This window comes from Scyliorhinus canicula, chromosome 19 (assembly GCF_902713615.1).
Source record: "Scyliorhinus canicula chromosome 19, sScyCan1.1, whole genome shotgun sequence".
NCBI lineage: Eukaryota > Metazoa > Chordata > Chondrichthyes > Carcharhiniformes > Scyliorhinidae > Scyliorhinus > Scyliorhinus canicula.
In genome coordinates this window covers 46360416-46385017 of record NC_052164.1, presented here as the reverse complement: position 1 = coordinate 46385017, position 24602 = coordinate 46360416, and the positions used below count along the sequence as shown (strand labels likewise).

Here is a 24602-nt window from a genome sequence, read left to right as displayed (position 1 = left end):
AGATCCCAATCTTGCTTCATGGCAGTAAAGAGCATAACTGCTCCTTACTTTGTGTGGTGAAAGGCCATTGGTGTTAGAATGTGTAGAAGTTGCATCAAATAATTACCCTGCCATTTTGTCACACTTAACCAGTTTCATCATTTTATCTAGCTTTCTGGTGCGACCCCTGCCTCTCATGGCATCCTCAACACATTTCATCCTTCCCACACCTCTCACAATCTCTGAGCTGGATGCAGCAAAGGGTGCTGGTCATGTCAACTTGGCAAAACATAGTGGGAATGAAAACGACACTGTGGAAAAGGCTCTGTATTAAAGAAAAACAGAAACCAGAAAGTTACCTTGCGTCCATATAGACACTGATAGAAGATAACTCCCATAGACCATACATCGACCTTATTGGAAATCTTCGGAGGCTCTTTCCCAACCACAAAACATTCAGGAGGCAAATACCTAATAAGCAAGGGAAAGATGTTTGAATATTGAGCTCCAAAGTTCTACATCAGAGATATAAATACCAGACATGCAAGTTTTTCCATGCGGGTTGTTTAGCCCACAGTAAATTAAGTCCTTAATACGTCTTGTCAGTATAAAATAGTCTTCACATCTATTGGACACGAGGATAAAGAAGGTTTCTGTGTGGCAACTTGGGGCTTTTCATAGTAACTTCATTGAAGCCTACGTGTGACAATAAACAATTATTATTATTAATAAACAGGGCAAATTGCATTTCAATGTCTAGTTAAGTTGAAATGAAGACCTCCTCAAAAAATTGCGCAAACAAATGCAGTTATCGGCATGGCGGAGGGGTGTCTGCATCTCTCCTTACATTGAATGCCTATGCTACTTGCATCTCATTGCCCCCTGTATTGCTACATATACAAGCTACATGTACCCTGCCCACTGCAATCTTACAGACAAACCACCCCCACTTGTACCTTATTTACTGTGCCCCAACACACACACACACACACACACACACACACATAAATAAGGCACCCACACACAAAACTTTCATGCTGTCCACAACTACAGAACCTGTAGCCGCACACATGACGTGCACCCCGTCTAATGCACTCACAAACATACATTCACATATCTGCAAGCAGTTCTCTCAATTGGAAATATCTACATTATCTCAGATCCCTGACTTTGAGGGACTGAGAACTTGCAGAAATGTAATTTCCCAGGAGGGGGAAAATGGTCGAAAACTGGGTGGTCACAATTCAGTTAGATACAGATGGTTCTCGCAGCAATGTCCAGAGACATCATCAATTTGTTTTTACTTACAGCATTCTTGATCTAAAACACACCTGCTGGCTTTGCGTCAGGAATAATGACGAGGCCAGCCAGAAAGCCCAACAATTCAGTATTTGTGCCATTTGGACACGGGCAACTAACACCTGCAACTTTCTGGAGGCTAGATTGCTTCAGAACCATAATGTTTATCAAAAAGTTCTTTCAGCCAGAATCTTCACCAACAGAGACAAAAGTCAACAGCAAGCATGGCAATGCATCCTAGTGATCAGTTGCAATAGGACCCTGACAAAGGCACAAGTGCACATCATGATCCTGACTTTTCTCTCTGGCCCATGGTGCGGCAAAGATTATTGATGGAAATGGGTAACTTTGAGCCAAAACCACAGTGAGTGTATTGGTCACAGGCAAACGGACTGAAATGGACTAAATTCTAAGAACAACAAGGCAATTTCACACACAGGGTGTACTCTTGTGCTTGTTAGCACCTGCAAATTGTACAAAACTTGCATAAGTTCTGCTCTTGGGTTTCTGGATTTCACAAAATTTATTTTAATGAAATTGCCAAAATAAATCTTTACACCAAATTAATCACCATGTTTTGCTCCACTTTCAAAATACTCCAAATAAACGGAACGGAAAATAGTTTTTGTAGATGCAATCCTCTTGGAGCCGTCAATTGGTACTCAAGTGACCTACACTGTCAATCAACCGAGAGGAGCAAACCTGGTTGAGAACACGAGGTCATATTTGCCAGTCCTGTTATAGCAGCCAAGTAGTAGATTCCTGCTGATCAGGAAATCAAAACCTGCACATTAAAAAAAAAGCAATTGTATGGGGGACGGGGGGGAGAATGAGGGTGGTCAGGAGCTAGGTGGACCCCTTAAAAATCGATAATAATGACACTGTTAATAAAAATAAGGAAATAACAAACCAAAGTTGAGGAAGAGGTCAGCATTCCCGACATGTCAAGGAAACTAATATTGAATCAAGGCTGGTAACTCACCAAAATTAATGTAAGCAAAACAGCAGAAAGGAAAATAAATAATGGTTCTAAAGGGTGACAAACTCATAGAACCAGAAAGATGGTTTCCATCCCAGGGTTTAAAAGGAAGTAAGTGAGAACACAGCAGACATCCTAACTATAAATGTTCCAAAGTTCTCTTCATACATCAGTTGTTTTTTTTTTTAGTGGAAAACTGCTCGTCATTCCTTTATTTAAGCGAGTTAGAGAGGTGATTACAGACCCTTAGCCAAAATCTGTTGTTGGGAAATTACTAGAGAAATTATTTGGGGGCCAGTTTAGCTCAGTTGGCTAGACAGCTGATTTGTGATGCAAAGCAAATCCAGCAGTGGGTTCAATTCCTGTACCAGATGAGGTTATTCATGAGGGCTCCGCCTTCCCAACCTTGATCTCGCCTGAGGTGTGGTGATCTTCAGTTTAACCACCACCAGTCAGCTCTCCCCCTCAAGGAGAAAGCAACTTATCGTCATCTGGGACTAAGGTGACTTTACCGTACCTTATTAGAGTCTATAAGTTAAGGCTAGGGTGACTGAATACCTTGAAAATTTTCAGCAGATCGGAGAGAGACAGCATGGATTTGTAAGTCATGCCCGATGAACTTGATTAAATTTTTTTGAAAAAGAGACTAAAACGGGTAGGTGAACATTAATTATGTTATTTATGTGGGATTTCAGAAAGCATTCGATAAAGTCCCTCATACAAGACTGTTAGCCAAGGTTGAGGAATTTGGAATGAAGGCAAATTATTGACTTGGTTAAGGCTCTGGCTAAGCAGAAGGAGACAAGAGTAGGGATGATTTTAGCAGGCACCCTTGCTGGCAGGATGTGACAAGTGGTGTCCCACAAGGATAATTATTAACTACTTATTGATGATTTAGATCAGGCATTTTCGAAGTGGGGGTCGTGGTCTGCGGCCGGGGGGGTCACGGGCGGGTGTCAGGAGGGTTGTGGAGCCATCCACTGCGGCATTCCCGATCGCAGGAATTCAGGCACAAAGGCCATAGCCGTCTGCATTTAAAAATGCCTTTGCGAGCGGCTTTATGAATTTGGGCGCGCGGCGCATGCGTGCACGCTCATCCGTGCGCATGCGCGGAGCCCAGAGAGAAACACCGCCTCCTCCGGATGTCACCACCCTGATCCAGGAGAAGATTGTTTTTAAAAATTCAATTCAGTCTTCCTGCATCTGTCTTGAATATGCTCAATAGCTGAGCCTGCAGAACTCTCTTTGATAGTGAATTTTAGAGATTAAAAAGATTGACAATACTTTAAGTAATTCCTCCTCCACCTCCAAGTCTAAAATCATCACATTGTAATTTGCAGACTATTTCCACGGGCTTTAGTCCACCCATCTGAGGAAAACATATTCTGCATCTGCTCTGTACAGTCAAGAGAATAATGCCTGTTTCAATTAGGTCATTTCTCATTCTTCGCTATTCTAGATTATAGAATATAAACCCAGGCTCACCTCTCGCATTAAAGGTAAGAGAAAATGGTGGGTTGCGCAGATCGGCCGGCATGGGTCGCAAAGGTCGGCCAGTTGGTAAAAATGGGTCCCGGGCAAAAACGTTTGAAAAACACTGATTTAGATGATGGGATAGAAAGCCAAAAATCCAAATTTGCCAAAGACACAGAGATAGGTGGCAATGTAAGACCAAGATTTTAAAAATTCTTTAGCATTTCTATTGCTCCATCCCTCATTTCCCTTGAGAAGGTGGTGGTGAATCGTGTTCTTGAACCGCTGCAGTCCATGTGGTGTAGGTATACCTGCAGCACTGTTTAAAGGAAGTTCCAGGATTCTGCCCATTGAAATTGAAGGGATGGAGACACCGTTCCAAGGCAGGATTGTAAGTGGTTTGGAGGGGAACTTGCAGGTTGGTGGTGTTTCCATGCATTTGCTGCCCTTGTCCTTTGGTGGTAGAGGGCACAGGTTTGATAAGTTAGTGAGGAAAAACTGTGGCAATTAAATTTCAATGTAAGCAAATAGGAGGCCACCCTCTATGTGTATAATAATATATTCATAGGGCACTTGCTAAATGATGAAAAGTTAGAAACAATGGAAATCCAAAGGGATTTGGAAGTCTCGGTATATAGATCATTAACATTTCATGAGCAGATACAGGAAACATAGATCATAGAATTTAGTGCAGAAGGAGGCCATTCGGATCATCAAGTCTGCCCGGCTCTTGGAAAGAGCACCCTACCCAAGGTCAACACCTCCACCCTATCCCCATAACCCAGTAACCCCACCCAACACGAAGGGCCATTTTGGACACTAAGGGCAATTTATCATGGCCAATCCACCTAACCTGCACATCTTTGGACTGTGGGAGGAAACCGGAGCTCCCGGAGAAAACCCACGCACACACGGGGAGGATGTGCAGACTCCGCACAGACAGTGACCCTAGCCGGAATCGAACCTGGAGCTGTGAAGCAATTGCGCTATCCACAATGCTACCGTGCTGCCCGAAAGGCGATGGAATACTGGCATTAAATCTAGAGAACTACAATACAAGATGCAACAGTTATGCTTCAAAGCTCCGTAGATCACACCTGAAGTACCTTGATTAGTTTTGGGTACCACAGCCTAGAAAGGATATATTGGCTTTGGAGGGAATGTAATGATACCCGACAGAAAGGTCTAAATTACCAGCAGATATTATACAACAAAAATTGTACTCAAGGGAATTTTGAGGGTTATGGGGATTTTGGTCAAAGTGCTTTGGTCAAAGATGTCAAGGTGAAGAGAAACGATTTCTGCTAGTTGGAAAGTCCTGGGACGAGGGGCCATGAACCTAAACATTAGAGCTAGGCCTTTCGAAAGTGAAATCAGGGAACATTTTTGTACACAAAGGGTGGTAGAGATCTGGAGCTCTTTTGCAGAATGCACAAACGACAGTCTGAAGGCAAAACATAGTTGTAAAAATGACAAACTCAGACTAAACAAGGCTCATCCTGGGATGATTTTGAATTTTAGCTTAAGTAATTTTCTATCAGGGCAGCACGGTGGCCTAGTGGTTAGCACAACCGCCTCACGGCGCTGAGGTCCCAGGTTCGATTCCGGCTCTGGGTCACTGTCCGTGTGGAGTTTGCACATTCTCCCCGTGTCTGCGTGGGTTTCACCCCCACAACCCAAAAAATGTGCAGGTTAGGTGGATTGGCCACGCTAAAAATTGCCCCTTAATTGGAAAAAATAATTGGGTAATCTAAATTTATAAAAAAAAAAAAAAAAAGTAATTTTCTATCAGATGCAAAAGGATTTGTCTCATGGATACATCATCAATACATCAGCTCAAATCTCAGGATGATCGTCCTCAAAGTCAGAAAGACCGTCCACTTCAACTTGCTGCACAGTTACTCTTCTGCTGGCAATATTGCACAGCATGTAGCAGAATATCGTTATTTTGGGCATTTTATCAGGGCTGTGCAATAGAAGATTCCCAATTCTGTGCAAGGAGCAGAAACTTCGCTTCCAGCTATAAACAGCATGCTTTCTTTCCTGGTAGATAAGTGCCTCATTATATTTGAATTCTTCCATGATTAGGATCATAAGCCGAATTTGAGAAGGCTTCCCTAATTTCTCAGTAAGATTCTTACAACACCAGATTAAAGTCCAACAGGTTTGTTTCGAATCACTAGCTTTCGGAGCGCAGCTCCTTCATCAGGTGAGTGAAGACTTAGGGTCCACAAACACATATATAGGCAAAGTCAATGATGCAAGATGATACTTTGAATGCGAGTCTTTGCAGGTAATTAAGTCTTTACAGGTCCAGGCGGTGCGACTGGAGAGAGGGATAATCACAGTTTAAAGAGATTTAAATTGTCTCAATTCAGGACAGTTGGTAAGATTTCGCTAGCCCAGGCCTGATGGTGTTTAGGGGGGGGGGGGGGGGGGGAAATGTAATTTCTCAGGACCTATGTATCGGACCTATATATTCAGTTTCCAAAAAATGGTAACCAATGTTGACCAATGTAGAGAAGATTCATTCCATTGGCTTTCAGGCAACCTGTGAATTACCTGCAAGATTAGGTACTAATATATACAATATTTTATGCTGACTGAAGGGAATCTCTTCACTTTTGTTACAATGTTGATTTTGCATTGATTACAAGTGTACACCATGGCTAAAATCTTAGAATCCACATTAGCAAAATGTGGCTCACAGCAGCCCACAGCCAAATGAAGTATTGATACTGATTAGCAAGTGCTCCAGAACAGTCCAGCTTGACAGCTTTGTTATCTTGTCTACAAGACCGACGTCCTGCTCGCGAGACCCTCCTGATCCCTAGACCCTATTCCAATGAAGTACTGACAATTAAACTTCCCCATTCTGGCCCCCATGTTGGTTTATGTTGGGCAGCAGGGTGGCCTAGTGGTTAGCACAGCTGCTTCACGACGCTGAGGTCCCAGGTTCGATCCCGGCTCTGGGTCACTGTCCGTGTGGCGTTTGCACATTCTCCCCGTGTCTGCGTGGGTTTCGTCCCCACAACGCAAAAATGTGCAGAGTATGTGGATTGGCCACACTAAATTGCCCCTTAATTGGAAAAAATAATTGGGTAATCTAAATTTACAAAAAAAGTTGGCTTATATTATTAATGTTTTTATCTCTCAGCCTTCACACTCTCCTGTCCAAGGCTGTCATAAACCCTCAAGAGAAATCCCTGACCTCACCGGTTCTTGTAAACTATCTCCTCATTCCCCCTTCAAAGTCCTTGAATATTTTGTTGCTGCCTGAATTTGTGCCAGTCTTTCCCTGAACTCCATGCCTGAATCGCTCCAATCAGGATCTGCCCTTGCCACAGTGCTGAAATAGCTATTGTCAAAGTCACAGATGCCATCCAATGTGGCTCCAACAAAGAAAAATTATCCCTCCTTGTCCTTCTTGAACCTGTCTGCAGCCTTTAATGTGATTGACCACACTATAAATTCTTGATGTCGCGAGGAATTAAGGGCTACGGGGAGAATGCTGGTAGGTGGAGTTGAAATGCCCATCAGCCATGATTGAATGGCGGAGTGGACTCGATGGGTCGAATGGCCTTACTTCCACTCCTATGTCTTATGGTCTTATCCTCCTCCAATATCTGTCGACCAGCTGATTGGAACTGCTTGTATCAGGATCCATTCTTTTCTATGTAATTGCAGCAAGCATCACTTCTCACAGAGTTACCTCTCATGTCCTACAACGATCTATCTTTGGCTTCAAATGTCTCCTCAAATTTTTTGACCCTTGGCGACATCATCCAAAATCAGAGTTAATATTTGCATGCGTGCTGATGACATTCAGACCTACCTCAGACCTACCCCCACTTGACTCCTCCATCATTGCTCAATTTTCAGATAACTTGTCTGGCAGACCACTCGACTGACACCTAATACTGGACGAGCTAAAACATCCTCCAATTAAATATCAGGAAGGCTGAAGCCATGGTTTTCAGTCACCCACTCCAAACTCCATTCCCAAACCACTGACTCCACCCTGCTCCCTAACATCAGTCTCGAGTCCGTTCGCAACCTTGGTGTCACATTTGATCTCAAGTTGAACTTCCAACCACATATGTGCACCTATTTCAGCCTTTGTAACGTTGCCCGTCTGACTTGCTCATCTCAGCTCACCTACTGTTAAAACCCTGATTAATGCATTTTGTTACCTCTGGACTGGACTATTCCAACACACTCCTGGCTGGACTCCACAATGTACTCCTCATAAACTTAATCCAAAACTCTGCTCCCAATGTCTTAACTCACCAAGTCCTGTTTGCTTATCTCGCCCCTGTCGCTGAAATACAATACTCTCCCATTCAAGCAATGTCGTGAATTTAAAATCCTCAATTCTTGTTTGCAAATCCCTCCATGGACTTACTCCTCCCAATCTCTGCAATCGCCTCACGCCCCACAACCTTCTAACACATCTGTGCACATCTAATTCTGGCCTCTTAAGTAGGCCCGATTTTAATTGTTCCACCATCAGCCGTTACGCCTTCAGTTGGTTAAGCCCCAAGTTCCAGAATTCTCTCTCTAAACCTCTCTACCTATCTTTCCTCCTTTAAGAGGCTCTTTATATCCTACCTCTTTGACCAAGTTCTCAGGCGTAATATTACCTTGTGTGGCTCAATGTCATATTTTGTTTTATAATGTTCTTTTGAAGTGCCTCTGGACATTTTATTATGGTAAAGGCATTTAAATATATACAAATTACTTCTGCTGCTTCATCTGGTTGTGGTCCCGATGGAATAATTTCCTGAACAAATGCCACAGTTCTGGCTGTACAGGAAGATTCCAGGTAGTGCCATGTGAATATAGCTGCAACATGCAAGTACTAAATTAGCGCATCTAAAATTGACATTCAATTTAGCCTGGATTTCAGTATAGGTCTCATCAGCTGGAAACACGTGAGCAAGAGTCAGTGAGCAGCTTGCAGGATGACCTCACCAATATGTGCCTGCTCCCTGCGATGTGAGTTCCATCCCATCTACCGAATTGTAGCTGTCATCATCCATGATTTTAGACAACCCAAAGTCTGTGATTTTTATTTCTCCACATGCTGTTCCATTCACCAGGAGAATGTTACCTGTGAAAGCATAAAACATTTTGTCACGCAATGCTTTGCAGCTGGCAAGAAAACTAATGACGTTGGCACCTACAGTCACTTCCATCTCTCACAACTGCAAAGCAGTTTCTAAATCCACAAAAGTCCTTATTTACCGCATATTCAGTGCAACTGGCTGAGAAGGTAGAAAGAATACTTAGTTGCACTGCATAATACAGCTGCTCTTACGTCTGCACATCACACAAACTAATTCCTCTGAGACTTCAAAAAAACTTTAGAAAAAAATTCAAAGGACCCAAAATAACTTCAAACCTACCTGAAAAAAAAAGGGCAAATTAATTAAACTAGGGGCAATCTTTTCAAAAAGTTTTCGGTTTAACTTAGAAAACCTTAAATTAGAAATAGTCTCAAAGCTGCTCAATATCAAAGAACTTGAAACGGAATTGGAGCAGGCTGTGGCCATTCAGTTCATTGCACCTGCTCTGCCATTCAATAGGATCACGGCTGATAAGATTGTGGCCTTAACTCCACTCTCTTCCCTGTTTGCCATAACCCTCAATCATAAATATGTCTAACTCAGCCTTGAATAAATTCAGTGGCCCAGCCTCCCCTGCTCTCTGTGGAAAATGATTCTAAAGATGAACGACCTTCTGAGAGAAGAAATTCCTCCTCATCTCTGTCTCAAATGGTGGGGGGCTTATTTTTAAACTGTGCCTCCCTAGTTCTAGGTTCACCCACGAGAGAAAAAAACCCTCTCAGCATCTAACCTGTCAATCCCATTCAGAACCTTAGAAGCTTCAGTACAATCGCCGCTCCTCCCGCTTCTTAAAAACTCCATAGAGTTTAGGCCCAATCTTTCCTCTTAAGGCAACCACTTTCTCCCAGGAATCAACCTACTGAACCTTCTCTGAACTGCTCTCAATGTAAGAATACGCCTCCTTAAGTAAGGAAAGCGAAACTGTACACAGTACTCTAGGTGGGGTATCACTATGGCTCTGCACACTTAGAGCAAGACTTCCCTACTTCCATACTTCACTCCCTTGCATTAATGACCAACATGTCTTTTGGTTTTCTACTTACTTGCTGTACCTGCATGCTAACTCGATTCACGTAACAAGGATGCCCAGAAGGGAATGTGGAAACTATTGGATGGTATATTCAAAGCTCAGACACAATGGGCTGAATGGCCTTCTTCCATGCTAAATGCTTCTATCTTATTTTTGACAGATATCAGATTATTCAAAACCATTTTCTTATCCATTCATGGGACGTGGGTGTCGCTAGCAAGGACAGCATTTATTGCCCATTCCCAATTTCCTTTGAACAAGGTAGCTTACTGGGCCATTTCAGAGGGCATTTAAAAGTCAATCACATTGTTGTGGAAATCGGGTCACATATAGGCCAGATCAGGGAAGGGCGACAGATTTCCTTCCCTAAAGGGCATTATACAACAGATGGGTTTTTACACCAATTGATAATGGTTTCACGGTCATCCTTAGCCTTTTAACTCCAGATTTCTTTTTTATTGAATTCAAATTTCACCATCTGCTGTGGCGGGATTCGAATCCAGGTTTCCAAAGCAAGACCCTTGGTCTCTGGATTACTAGTCCAGTCGACAGTTGTGAGCGGCTTTCTGCTGGTGGTTTCTGTTCAGTGAGGGTGATTTTGGAAAGATGTGCAGGAAATGTGTTTGAGCCTTTCCTTTAGCTAGAAAAGCTTGGTTCAAATGTAACACATCATGGAGATAAAAGCACTCTGAATTAATTTGATACAAACTTACCTAATTTAGATTGTTTTTATTGGGTTACTAAGATCTGATAAGTTATATGGTAATGGCACCCATTCTGCTGAATCTCTCTACTCAAAAAACATTCTGCTTTCCTATTCTTCCTACCAAAGTGGACAACCACACATTTTCTCATATTACACTCTAAGTTTTTGCTCACTGACTTAATATCTCCTTAAACGTCTGCCACTGCTTCTCTGCCATCTTACCTTTTCACCTATTTTTCCATTCAACCTTAGTCAACTGTATCTTCATAAACTACAATGGCAGTTACAAGGGTAGCATAGTAGCTTCAGACTCAAATTGAATGTGAAATTCTACCACGTTATGGTCACTCTTGCTTACATCAGTTGACCAATGCTGGAGGTTTTCACAAATTTATATATTTAAACATATACATTTGTCACATCATTCCTATTTTAATCTTGCCTACTTGAATGTAGATAGGGAAAAGCTATTTCCATTGGTGGAATGTTGCGAAAGAGAGGACACTGAATTGAGGAAAATGGCAAAACAACCAAATGCAATACGAGAGAAAGTTGTTTCCGAATGAGTGGTGAGAATCTGTAATGTGCTGCCAGAGGGTGGGGTGGGGTTGAGGATACAATTGGGGCTTTCAAAAGGGAATCAGATAATTACCTGAAGAGAAAGTATTTGCAGGGATACCGGAACAGGGCAAGAGATTGGAACGTACTGAGTTGCGACTGCTGAGAGCTGGCACAGTTGCAAAGAGCCAAATGACTTCCTTCTGTGCTGTAACCATTTTATGATTCTATAATGCTTGTCACTAAGCTTATTTTGATTCATGCCATAGAATTGCAACCCCTGAATTTTAAAACAGCAGCAAAATTCATTATATTCCAGAATTATCTTACAGGCAGATAATGCTGTTTGCTTGACTGCAAATACATGGTCAGTTTCTCTGGCACATGTTGCAGAAGGTAGGTGAGGGGAATTGGGTGGCATTACTGCTTAACCTATCAGATCTATGTAGCCCAAAGTAATGAAATAAAAACAATCTAAATTAGGTTACTGCATCTGTACCAAATTATTTCAGCATCCCTTTATCCCCTCGATGAGTTGAGCTTTTCTAGCTAAAGGAAAGGCTTAAAACACATTTCCTTTGCATCATTCCAAAATTACCCACACTGTACAGAAACCACGAGTAGAAAACTACTCACAACTATCGATTATAAATGGCTTCCGGGCAGCACGGTGGCGTAGTGGGTAGCACTGCAGCCTCACGGCGCCGAGGTTCCAGGTTCAATCCTGGCTTTGGGTCACTGTCCGTGTGGAGCGTGCACATTCTCCTTGTGTTGGTGTGGGTTTCGCCCCCACAACCCAAAGATGTGCAGGGTAGGTGGATTGGCCACCCTAAATTGCCCCTTAATTGGAAAAATGAATTGAGCACTCTAAATTTATAAAACAACAAAAATGAATGGCTTCCAATAATCTGGTATCCATCAAAAAATTGAATAGAAGCATTTAGCATAGGAGGAAGGCCATTCAGCCCATCATGCCCGAGCTTTAAAAGAGCTATCCAACAGCTCTCACTTACCCATTCTTTCTCCATAGCTCACTCTCCGCTACAACCAAAGATTAGAACCGTTCCAGCTAAAAGGAACTTGGAGCATAATGGTTTGATGGAGGTCAATGTGAAATGGCATGTTAACAGGTACAAATTATTTATAAAATACAATATGATCAAGTACAATTTTTCCTTTGAATCTAACATTTGAGTAGGGAGGGAGGGAGGGGAATGGAAATGCAAAATGAACAATAGAAAACAGCATGCTTTGCAGAAATTAGATTGTATAATTTTTAACACCGATTTCAATGAAGAAATTTAGATGAATGATTCTTGCATTGAGTACAGGGAATCTTTTACAAACATCATAATTGGTTTGAAACTGGTAAAATAATTCCAGTAGGTCAATTTGTTCCCTTTTTTAACCTACTTAGACCAAACATGGCCCACGTTGGATCAGACTATTTCCAGTTAGGATGCACCTTGGTGACTATTGACAGGAGACCTTCAACAGAAATACACACCTGGCTTAAGGTCATAGTGGATGATGGGGGGCTTGATCTCGTTCAGATATTTCAAAGCATTGACAACCTGCATGATGATGGACCGCCCTTCCTTTTCTGACATTAACTTGTGCTGTTTCAGGTAGAAATCCAGGTCGTTGCCTTCACAGTATTCTAACACAGTACAAAACCTGAGGAACAAGACCAGGACATTACTTAATCACACATCTTTGTTTCTTTCTGGGCTCCACGCACTGCCAAGAATGTCTTTTATAAGCATTGGTATTTCCACTTGCAATCAAATGGGCCTCACTTTACAAAGATGACAGAATGCACTGTTTGGCATGGGGAACCACAATGGAAATTTTTATGCTCCTATCACATACGATCTTGCCAAAGTGAAAAGTACATTTAATTCCTTGTTTAGAGGATTTATTACACGACAAAGCTATAATCCGTGCTCCAGTGTGGACCTATTAAGATTCTCAACTCAAAAACTGGAGCAAAATGTCATCTCCAAAATTGCTAAGCAGCTTTCCTTTTCCTCCTATATACTTTGTTACTCAGCTGAAAGAGGGCAATGCACCAATTGCTGAACTTTGGCATCTCTTCCAAGGTTTTGTAACCAAATCAGGATTAAGAAGCCATGACTCAAGGCTGGAAGTTCCGTTGATAGAGCTATTGCCAAATTGTTTCAAACAAATTCTGATACACAGATAATGGGTGCTATCAAGCAGAAAGAAGTTCAATTTTTAAAAAAGTTTTGCACTCCCGCTTGCAAATAATCTGAAGGTTTCATACTCCCTCATGCTCGGGGTGCACAAGCAGATAAAATCTTTGTGCTTCTAAAATACAATTATGCACATACTTTTTGCCAATCTCTTGAACCAAGGGACTTGTTAACCACAGAAAACACGGCAATCTGTGGTTTAACAACTGACAAAGTAATCTGGACGATATACAATGGTGTCAGCACAACATTGTTCATGTGCTGTACAAAAAAATTAAAAATGTTTTGTAACTCCTGAAAAATAACATGCAGTATTCAACAGCAGTGTGCAGCTAAAGCAAATTGCAAAAGACAGTGCAACTTATACTTCTGCTGAATGAATTCGCTTACACTTCTGAACAAGTAACATAAACTAATTTTCCTCAGATTACCTATAAGCTTCCTTTAATGACCAGTTAAGAAGCCAGCAGGTTGGCTCGCCCACTGTTGATGTCAAGCTAAGACTTGGTTAAGAAGATTTCAGTCAAGTGTACAAATTACCAGTAAAACTTGTTCTATCCACAGGATGTCTAAAACCCGTTACTGTCACATCATTAAGACAGCAACCAATTAAATATAAACATCAAGGCCCATTTAAAGGGGTAGAATTGACTTGGTAGGTACAATTTTGTTCAAAACCTTTTTAACGGGGATAATGATACTTCCACTAATTTCTTTGATGACGCTTATATTTCTGACAGACACTCGAGTGCCTCCTCCCCTCATGTAGCCTGTGAGGTTCAGTGAGGTTCAGGTGACCGAGGTCCAGGTGACCGAGTAGCTCCTAAGCTTGAGTGAAGCCATTCCCTCTCAATATTTAATATGAAGTCACTCCTGGGAAAGTAGATCATCATAGCAGCCTCACAGAGACTAGTTAATGATCACCAAAAAACTAAATTGCAGAAATTTGAAGTAAGATTTTTTGCCTCAATAAATGGTGAAATTCTGGGTGGATGACTGAACATAAAGCACTGCTGTAACCATTTCAATACATAGCTGGCGGCAAACACTGCTAAGGCAGGTGGCTGAACCCACAGGTATGTAAAGACAACAGAAACCGATTGCAACCACAGAGACTCAACAAGGAACCTAGGGAGACATCTGATGTATAATAAGAACACACTGTAGCTCAAGGGAAAACACTTACGAGTCTGTATCTAATGAGAAATAGTCATAGAGTCTGACTATCCTGGGGTGATCCAGCTCCTTGTGAATTCTATACTCTCTGCAGGCATGTCTGTAAACAAACCATAAACATCATGAGACAACATGCACGGTCCCAAAACATTGTTTAAAAAAAGTTACACCAACCAGGGATATGGCAAATTAACCTTTTCATGATGCGACAAAGCAATTTTTGTATTGAGAACCAGGAAAAAAGATTCTTTGGTTTCTGAAAGGTATGTTCTATGTAACATATCTCATGTTCTGAAATAAATAATGTTGGATATACTTAACGCACAAATGGTATAAACATATTTCCAAAAGAAATTGAAAATGGACCATTTAAATTTCTTATTAAGCAAACTGCACAAGAACCCAATAACTTTGGCAAACATTGAGAAGATGATACAAGCAAAAGTAAAGAATGAGCAAACATACAGTTGCACAGTATTTTTCTCATCCTCCTGCCCTATTGCATCACCATAATTTTGCAGGAGCAAACCCTTCTAATTACATCCTATTTGATCTTCCACCTCAGCTCTAACTGCTTAGCCCTCTCGTTCTTTGGCATGCACACATCTGTCAATTTCTGACTTGAATATACCCAAAACAGAACATCCAAAGTTCTTTGCTGTAGGGAATTCCAAAGATGTACAACCTTTGAGTGAAAAAATATCTCATCTCAGTTCTACACAGCTGATCCCTTATTCTGATTCTGTGACTCCCTTGTTTTAAATTCTTCAGCCAGGGGAATCATCTATCCTGTCAATTCTCTTCAGGATATTATGGGCTGGATTCTCTGTTTTGGAGACAGACCATTGAACAATCCCCCGAGAACTGGATTGTTTATGGTTTGCACCGGCACTAGGAGCGGTGTCCAGAAACGATTCCCTCTCCCTTGTTATGCAAGCATGGCGGAGGGCAAGGGATTTCCCATTCTGAATCCTGCTACTGGGCAACCATTCTGAGTGGGTGGCCTAATAAAGAGGTCTGGCAGCTGGCCTCTGCCTCCTCCCCCACAATGCAAACCCTTACGCCCTGCTGACAGGTGGGGGCATCCTCCTCCTCCCATGACGGGAATTGCTGGATCACCCCACCCCCCACCATCTGTCATCCGTGCCTGGAAGCTAAAGTGCAATTCAGGCAGAAACAGTGAAAACAATCACTACTTTTTCACTCACCTGTCCCTTCGAGCTGCTGTCTCAGACAGAGCATCATAGTTACTTCATAGAAAGCCAATACCACACCACAAAGCTTTAAACCCTCTCAGATCCTTTGATCAGTAAAGCTGCCATTCATTTTCTTTTTAAAAATATATTTTGTTCCAAACATCTTCAAAATAATCATATAATCTTAACATCCAACAAAGTAAACAGTCTGAACATTTTTTTCTAAAGCAAAAAAAAACTTCCAGACAGCCAGATGTTTGGATTGTTTATTTTAATTTCTCTGCATGCTTGAATGCATCTCAAGTACTCTGCTTTGCACGCAAGAGCTCCTGACCACATCAAAAGCAATTAAGTGCTTTCTGCTGAGAAAAAGAGGCAGTGAAAGCACTTAAACCCCTAAATGTAGTTTGGCACTGAATTTATTAACTTCACAGTCTTTATCCTTTCATTCCTGTAATCTGTCTGGCTGAATGGATCTGGAATCTTCTAAAAGGAAGATTAGAGGGTGCAACATTTCAAAATTGTCTCTTTTTTGTCACCACCACTCTATTTAGAAGAGCACTATACAGCTTGTGAATCAAGTATCTGAGCAGCAAAAAGCTAACTGCAAAAGAATCTGTGGTCTAATGGGATAAACAGCAGGGGGAAAAAATTAAATAGTTTTCTGCATAGATATGCCCTCGAATTCGCCCAATTTTGATGTCTGCTGCGTCTAAGTGATCCAGTCTAACTGGATGCAGACTTGGGAAAATCGGCCCCATGGTATCTGCCAGAAAAGCAGCGTCAGTGTACAAGTCAAAACTGACAAGCTTTGGAAGGTGCATCATGTCCACCAACAGAGACACTCATTGAATGATATGGACAAAAGTTGGCTTCTTTATGCACCCTGGATTGTAAACTGCTGTGGGATTGAAGTCTCGCTCCAAATACAGAGCCAATGAATGCACACAAAGTGCCTTCCTGGCCCAATGTTGAAGAGTACTGTGCAAGAATTCCTACATCACAAGAAAAATAATTAAAGTCTTTCATACAAATATGTGAGCATACCTATACATTACTGCTCAAGCAGCCTGCAGTCAGGCCCGGAGGATATGGGAGAGATGTATGAGGAGGAAACTGCGACAAATATGTCCAGGAAATTGAAAACAAATCCCTGATACTTTTCTTTCCCACGGGCGGTGGGGGGGGGGGCGATGTTAGGAATCTTTAATGAACACGATAACATACTACTTTTCATGCAATAAAGACACTATTCTACTTTTCATGCAATAAAGACGCTATTTGAGACTTCCGGTGGTGGCAATGAGCGGGTGAGCCGCACATTCGGCAGGCTCTCACTCCGGCGGGGTTTTAGGGACTGATTCCCCGCGATAGCAGGACTGCGGAGTGGCGAAAAGGCGGCCGCAGAAGCGCGGAGGAGCGGGCTGCAGTGCATGGAATCGCGGGAGACCAGGAAACAAAGGAAGAGGCAGAGAAAGGGACAAAGGCAAGGAGCAGGGTAAGCTGACCTGGAACCCAAGATGGCGGACACACAGACTCAGCAATCAGCAGGCGCTGGGGGTGATGAAAAGCAGTTTTGAGTCGCTGAAGCGGGACAACTTGGACCCACTTCAGAAGGCGGTGGATCAGCTGAATCAGAGACTGGATGCTCAGGATGTAAAAGTTAAGGAGCTGGGAGAGGCGGTGGAGGAGCAGGCGGATGCGCAGACGATTGCGGCGTTAGAAGTCGATGGGCTGAAGGAGCGGCAAAGACGACTATTGGACAAAGTGGAGGAGTTGGAAAATAGAGCTCGCAGGAATAATCTGAGGATCATAGGCCTCCCGGAGGGGGCTGAGGGAGCTGATGCCATAGCGTTTGTGGCAGACCTGTTGGTGCAGCTGATGGGGGCTGAAGCCTTTCCGCGACCACCGGAGCTGGAGGGGGCATACAGAGTGCAGGCGAGGCAGGGGCGGCCGGGGGGACCCCTCGTCCGATGGTGATCAGGTTCCACAGGTTCGTGAACAAGGAGCAGGTCCTGCGGTGGGCGAAGAGCGCCAGGAGCAGCACGTGGAACAACAGTGTTCTTCGCATATACCAGGACCTAAGCCAGGAGGTGGCTCGGCGGCGAGCAGCCTTTAAACAAGTTAAGGAGGTACTGTTCAAGAAGCACGTGAAGTTTGGTCTGCTGTTCCCGGCCCGTCTTTGGGTCACGCATCAGGGTCAACACCACTACTTCTCCGAGCCCAAAGAAGCGATGGACTTTGCGAGTGATCAGGGGCCGGTCCCGAAAAGAGGTCCCACGGTCGCGAATTTTGACCCGAGAACTATCGTTTGAAGGGACGCCAAATGTGCCTGGACTGCTGTTCAATGGATTGCTGTGTTAAAGGTGCCATGCGGGACATTTGGGACTCTTCCCTTTGCTTTTGGTTGCTGTTTTCTTTCTTTTTTTTTGCTGCTTTTTTTTTTTCCTTTTCGTGTGGATTTTTCATTTCTGGGTCTGTCGGTTCTGTTGGGTACTTTTTGTGGGGCTCGCTGAGTGCACTGGAGCCGGTATTGTAACTAAGAGCGGCTGGTCAGCGAGAGGGGTTAATGATGTGGGTTGGGGGTTTTTGTTTTATTGGTGTTCATGCCTTCCTGTGCCAGTGAGTTTGCTCCAACGGGTTGGAGGGGGGGATGGGGCGCCAGGGAGTGGGGATGAGGACGGGGAAACAATGGGAATGAGACAGGGGGGGTGCCAGAGTGATGAGTCACCGGGCTAGCAGATTGGCTAGCCAAGGGAGTTAGGTGGGGGGGGGAGAAATACAGTCAATGGATGGCAGGGGTGGGGTTACCTGGAGAGTTGTTCTGCTGACGTGGGAGGGATCTGAAGTAGGCAGTGGAAAGGAGGTTGAGGGTGGAGGCAGCCAAGAGGCGGGCCAAGAATGGCGTGACACACGGGCCGGGGGCTGGCCCGAGCTGACCGGCGTTGGGGGGGGGGGGGGGGGGGGGGGGTTGTGCCCCCCAACCAGGCTGATCACCTGGAATGTCAGGGGACTGAATGGGCCGGTTAAGAGGGCACGGGTGTTTGCGCACTTGCGGGCTCTGAAGGAGACACATCTGAAAGTGTCTGACCAGACTAGGCTAAGGAAGGGCTGGATTAGCCAGGTCTTCCACTCGGACTTGGACTCGAAGTCCAGGGGGCTGGCAATCATGATCAACAAGCGGGTGCAATTTGAGGCGGAGGGCATAGCCGCAGACAGGGCGGGCAGATACCTGATTGTAAGGGGCAGACTGGAGGGGAGAAGAGTGGTGCTGGTGAATATATATGCCCCGAACTGGGACGACGTGGACTTTATTAAAAGAGTGCTGGGGAAGATCCCGGACCTGGACTCTCGTAGGTTAATAATTGGGGGGGGGGGGGGGGACTTTAACATGGTCCTTGACCTAGCTTTGGATCGGTCGTGTCTCAGAACGGGTAGACTCCCAGCAATGGCAAGGGAGCTAAAAGAGTTTATGGAGCAAATGGGGGCAGTGGACCCCTGGAGAGCCAGACAGCCGACGGGAAGGGGCTACTCGTTTTACTTGCACGTCCATAAAGTATATTCTAGGATAAACTTCTTTGTCCTAAGCAGGGACTGTATAGGGGAGGTAAAGAACACAGAATATTCGGCAATTGCTATCTCAAACCATGCCCCGCACTGGGTAGACCTGCAGGTCGGAGGGGCGAATCACCAACGCCCACAATGGAGGCTAGACTTGGGACTGTTGTCGGAGGAGGGGATTTGTGAGAGGCTTCGGAGGTGTATGCAAAACTATTTGAAGGTGAACGATACGGGGGAGGTCTCAGCGGCGACCCTGTGGGAGGCGCTGAAGGCAGTAGTGCGGGGAGAGCTGATCTCAATTGGGGCCCACAGGGCCAAGGCGGACAGGGCAGAGATGGACAGATTGGTTAGGGAAATGTGTTGGATAGACGAGGAGCACGTGGAGTCCCCGGGGGAGGATCTACTCAGGGAGAGGCAGAGACTACAGGCGGAACTGGGGGCGCTATCCACGAATAGGGCCGTGGAACAGCTTAGGAAGGCGAGTGGTGTGGTGTATGAGCATGGGGAAAAGGCTAGCAGATTGTTAGCGCAGCAACTCAGGAAGAGGGAGGCGGCGAGGGAAATAAGTAGAGTGATCGATGGGGAGGGAGCAGAGTGGAGGACCCGGCAGGATTGAATAAGGTATTCCGGGACTTCTATAGCAAGCTGTACACTTCGGAGCCCCGGAAGAGCCGGAGGAGATGAAAAGGTTTCTGGACGGGTTAACATTCCCAACAGTAGGTGGGGGGGGGGGGGGGGGGGGGGGCGAGTGGAGGGGCGGGGGGCCAAGATTAGAGTGGAGGAGGTATTGGGGGGCCTGAAGGCCATGCAGTCGGGGAAAGTCCCGGGGCTGGATGGATACCCAGTAGAATTTTACAAGAAGTTCTCTGAGTTAGTGGGACCAGTCTTGGCGAGGTTTTTAATGAGGCAAGGGACAGAGGGACCCTGCCACCGACGACGTCGCAAGCTACCATCTCGCTGATATTGAAGCGGGGTAAGGACCCGGAAGCGTGCGGGTCATACAGGCCAATCTCCCTGATCAATGTAGATGCCAAGCTCCTGGCAAAGGTCCTGGCGATTAGAATTGAGGACTGCGTACCGGAGGTGATTGGGGATGACCAATCTGGGTTCGTGAAAGGCAGGCAGCTGTCGGCCAACTTGAGAAAATTACTCAATGCGATCATGATGCCCCCGACGGGCAAGGAGGTGGCGGTAGTGGTGCGATGGATGCCGAGAAGGCCTTCGACCGGGTGGATGGGGCTATCTATGGGAGGTGCTCGGACGGTTTGGGTTCGGGGAGGGACTGGTGAATTGGATCAAGTTATTATATCAGGCCCCCAAGGCCAGCGTCAGGACAAACAGAGAAGTGTCAGAGTATTTTAGACTATACCGCAGGACCAGACTGGGCTGCCCACTCTCCCCGCTGCTGTTTGCGCTGGCCATAGAGCTGCTGGCGATTGTGCTGAGAGCCGCAAAGGGATCGAAGGGGATGGTTAGGGGCGGGGTGGTACATAGGGTCTCTCTCTATGCGGACGACCTGCTCCTGTACATGTCGGACCCATTGGCCGGGATGGGATGTATACTGGAAACACTGAGGAAGTTCGGCCAGTTCTCAAGGTACAAATGAAATATGGCCAAGAGTGAGATGTTTGTGGTACAGGCAAGGGGCCAGGACAACAGACTGAGAGGGCTACCATTTAGGCTGGTTGAGGAAAGTTTCCCGTACTTGGGGATTCAGGTGGCGCGAGACTGGGGCAGGCTGCACAAGTTAAATTTGGCCAGGGTGGTGGAACAAATGAAGGGAGAGTTTCGGAGATGGGATGCACTCCCACTGTCGCTGGCAGGGAGGGTGTAGGGTTCATTTGTTCATTTTTCAGTGCCTCCCGATCTTTATCCCACAGTCCTTATTCAAAAGGGTTAACAAGGTGATCATCAGCTTTGTCTGGGCGGGAAAATCCCCGCGGGTGAAGGCGGCGATGCTTGAGGGGAGCCGCAGCGAGGGAGGGCTGGCATTGCTGAGTCGGATTAACTATTACTGGGCGGCTAACATCGCCATGATAAGGAAGTGGAAGCGGGTGGAGGCGGCTTCGTGCAGGGGCTCCAGCTTGGCAGCCCTGGTCACGACTCCTCTACCACTGCTGCCGGCCAGGTACTCCACCAGCCCGGTAGTGGTGGCGACCCTGCGGATATGGGGCCAGTGGAGGAGGCATGTAGGGGAGGTGGGGGCGTCTGTCTGGGCGCCAATCTGCGACAACCATCGGTTTGCCCCCCGGAATATGGATGGGGTGTTTCGAGCATGGCGGCGGGTGGGGGTGGGTGATATGTTCCTGGAGGGGAGCTTTGCGAGTCTGAGGAGCTTGGAGGAGAAATTTGGTCTGGTAAGGGGAAACTATTTCAGGTACCTACAGTTGCGGGACTTTGACCGTAGACAGGTCCCATCCTTCCACGCCTCCCGCCAATGGGGATCCAAGCCAGAATAGTCTCTAGAGGAGAAGGAGGAGGGGGTAGAGTCTCTGATATTTATACGGTTCTCATAAAGGGGGAAGGGTCCCAGACGGAGGAACTGAAACTCAAATGGGAGGAGGAGCTAGGCGGGGAAATGGAGGACGGCCTGTGGGCAGAAGCCCTGAGTAGGGTAAATTCGACCGCAACATGTGCCAGGCTCGGCCTGATTCAATTTAAGGTCATTCACCGGGCCCACATGACGGTGGCTCGGATGAGCAAATTCTTTGGGGTAGAGGACAATTGCGCTAGGTGCGCAGGAGGACCAGCGAACCACGTACACATGTTTTGGACATGTCCGATGCTTAGGGGGTACTGGGAGGGATTTGCGGGGATCATGTCCCGGGTGCTAAAAACAAGGGTGGCGATGGGTCCAGGGGTGGCAATTTTTGGGGTTTCGGAGGACCCGGGAGTCCAGGGTGAGAAAGAGGCCGATGTTTTGGCCTTTGCTTCCCTGATAGCCCGGCGACGAATATTATTGGCGTGGAGGGACTCAAAGGGCGACAACATCATAGTTCCAAGTACTAACCCAAGCTCTAAGCTCATCTGCTTTACCTGTTCTACTTCTTGCATTAAAACATATGCGCTTCAGCCCACCGGTCCCGCTGTTTTCAGCAACATCTTCCTGTCTGCTCTTCCTCAAAGCCATACTGGCCCTATTCCCTCGTTCTCCCTCAATTTTCTCACCTTCTGACCTATTGCTCCGGTGCCCATCCCCCGCCATACTTGTTTAAACGCTCCCGCGTGACACTAGCAAACCTTGCGGCCAGGTTATTTGTGCCTCTCCAGTTTAGATGCAACCCGTCCTTCTTATACAGGTCACACCTGCCCCGGAAGAGCTCCCAGTGGTCCAGATAACGGAAACCCTCCCTCCTGCACCAGCTGTTTAGCCACGTGTTTAGCTGCTCTATCTTCCTATTTCTCACCTCACTGGCATGTGGCACAGGGAGTAATCCCGAGATTACAACCCTAGATGTCCTGCCTTTAAACTTTCTGCCTAGCTCCCTAAACGCCTGCTGCAGGACCTCATCCCCCTTCCTGCCTATGTCGTTAGCACCAATATATACAACAACTTCTGCCTGTTTGCACTCCCCCTTCAAGATGCCCGCTACCTGTTCGGAGACATCCTGGACCCTGGCACCAGGGAGGCAGCACGGTAGTTAGCATAAATGCTTCACAGCTCCAGGGTCCCAGGTTCAGTTCCCGGCTGGGTCACTGTGCGGAGTCTGCACGTCCTCCCCGTGTGTGCGTGGGTTTCCTCCGGGTGCTCCGGTTTCCTCCCACAGTCCAAAGATGTGCGGGTTAGGTGGATTGGCCATGCTAAATTGCCCGTAGTGTCCTAAAAAGTAAGGTTAAGGGGGGGGGGGGGGGTTGTTGGGTTACGGGTATAGGGTGGATACGTGGGTTTGAGTAGGGTGATCATGGCTCGGCACAACATCGAGGGCCGAAGGGCCTGTTCTGTGCTGTTCTATGTATACCATCGTGGAATCTCTTTCACGTCCACAGAAGCCGATCTGTGCCCCTGACTATAGAGTCCCCTATGACTATTGCTCTTCTGCGCTTTGATCCTCCCTGCTGAACATTTGCATCAGGAGCTTTCACTGGAAGCTTGCTTGGTCCTGAAGCCATTACAACATCCACCAGTAACAATAATTCATCATCCATAAGGCTGAGACTGCAAAGGCATATAGTATCTTCACACAGTCAAGGCTGTAACCAAGACTGCATATCCCGACATGACCGTTTCCTATTAGAGTCGTATATTGTATTCTATATAGTTTTAATAAATATTGTAGTTTTCATTAAAAATGACAAATTATATTAATCCAGCAGGCCAATACCAACCCCACCCCCCCTCCCACAACAACACATACAAAAACACATGCAGCAATTTGGTATAAGCAAACGATCGCTAACTGGATGGTTATTGGAATGGTTGTTGGAAGTTCCGGGGTATAGATGTTTCAGTAAGAGTAGGAAAGGTGGTAAAAGAGGTGGAGGGGATAGTTTAACGGCTGCAGAAAGGCAGTTCGAGGGGGATCTGCCGCCTGAGGTAATATGGGCTGAAGTTAGAAGTAGGAAAGGAGCGGTCACATTGTTAGGAGTTTTCTATGGACCCCCAAATAGTAATAGAGATGTGGAGGAAGAAATTGCAAAACAGATTATGGATAGGTGTGGAGGTCTCACGGTAGTTGTCATGGGTGACTTTAACTTTCCAAATATTGATTGGAACCTCTCTAGGTCAAACAGTTCAGAAGGGGCAGTTTTTGTACAGTGAGGGTTTCCTGACAATACGTGGATAGGCCGACAAGAGGTGAGGACACATGGATTTGGTACTGGGTAATGAACTGGGCCAAGTGTTAGATTTGTTTGTGGGAGAGGACTTTGGAAATAGTGACCACAATTCGGTGCCTTTTACTATTGCAATGGAGAGGGATAGGGCCATACGGCAGGGCAAGGTTTATAATTGGGGGAAGGGTAATTATGATGTGATTAGGCAAGAATTAGGGAGCATAAGATGGGAACAGAAACTGTCATGGAAAGGCAAAAATGAAAAGTGGAGCTTGTTCAAGGAACAAATACTGCGTGTCCTTTATAGGTATGTCCCTGCCAGGCAGGGAAGAAATGGCCGTGTGAGGGAACCATGGTTCATAAAAGAGGTTGAATGTCTTGTCAAGAGGAAAAAGGAAGCGTATGTAAGGATGAGAAAACAAGGTTCAGTTGGGTCGCTTGAGGGTTACAAGGTAGCAAGGAATGAGCTAAAACAAAGGGCTTAGGAGAGCTAGGAGGGGGCATGAAAAGTCCTTGGCGGGTCGGAT

At 45.6% G+C, this 24602-nt stretch overlaps 1 protein-coding gene across 3 annotated transcripts in view; it reads right to left on the bottom strand.

Annotated features, from left to right (window-relative positions):
- The window catches only part of tlk2 (tousled-like kinase 2), a 170276-nt gene that overhangs the window by 11119 nt on the left and 134555 nt on the right, over nucleotides 1-24602 (bottom strand). For all 3 annotated transcript variants that reach the window (XM_038778492.1, XM_038778493.1, XM_038778494.1), the window contains 4 exons: nucleotides 14556-14645; nucleotides 12661-12830; nucleotides 8705-8843; nucleotides 339-450 (listed from right to left, as the gene is read on the bottom strand). In XM_038778492.1, coding sequence (XP_038634420.1) covers nucleotides 339-450; nucleotides 8705-8843; nucleotides 12661-12830; nucleotides 14556-14645 — 511 coding nt within the window. The remainder of the gene's footprint in view (nucleotides 1-338; nucleotides 451-8704; nucleotides 8844-12660; nucleotides 12831-14555; nucleotides 14646-24602) is intronic.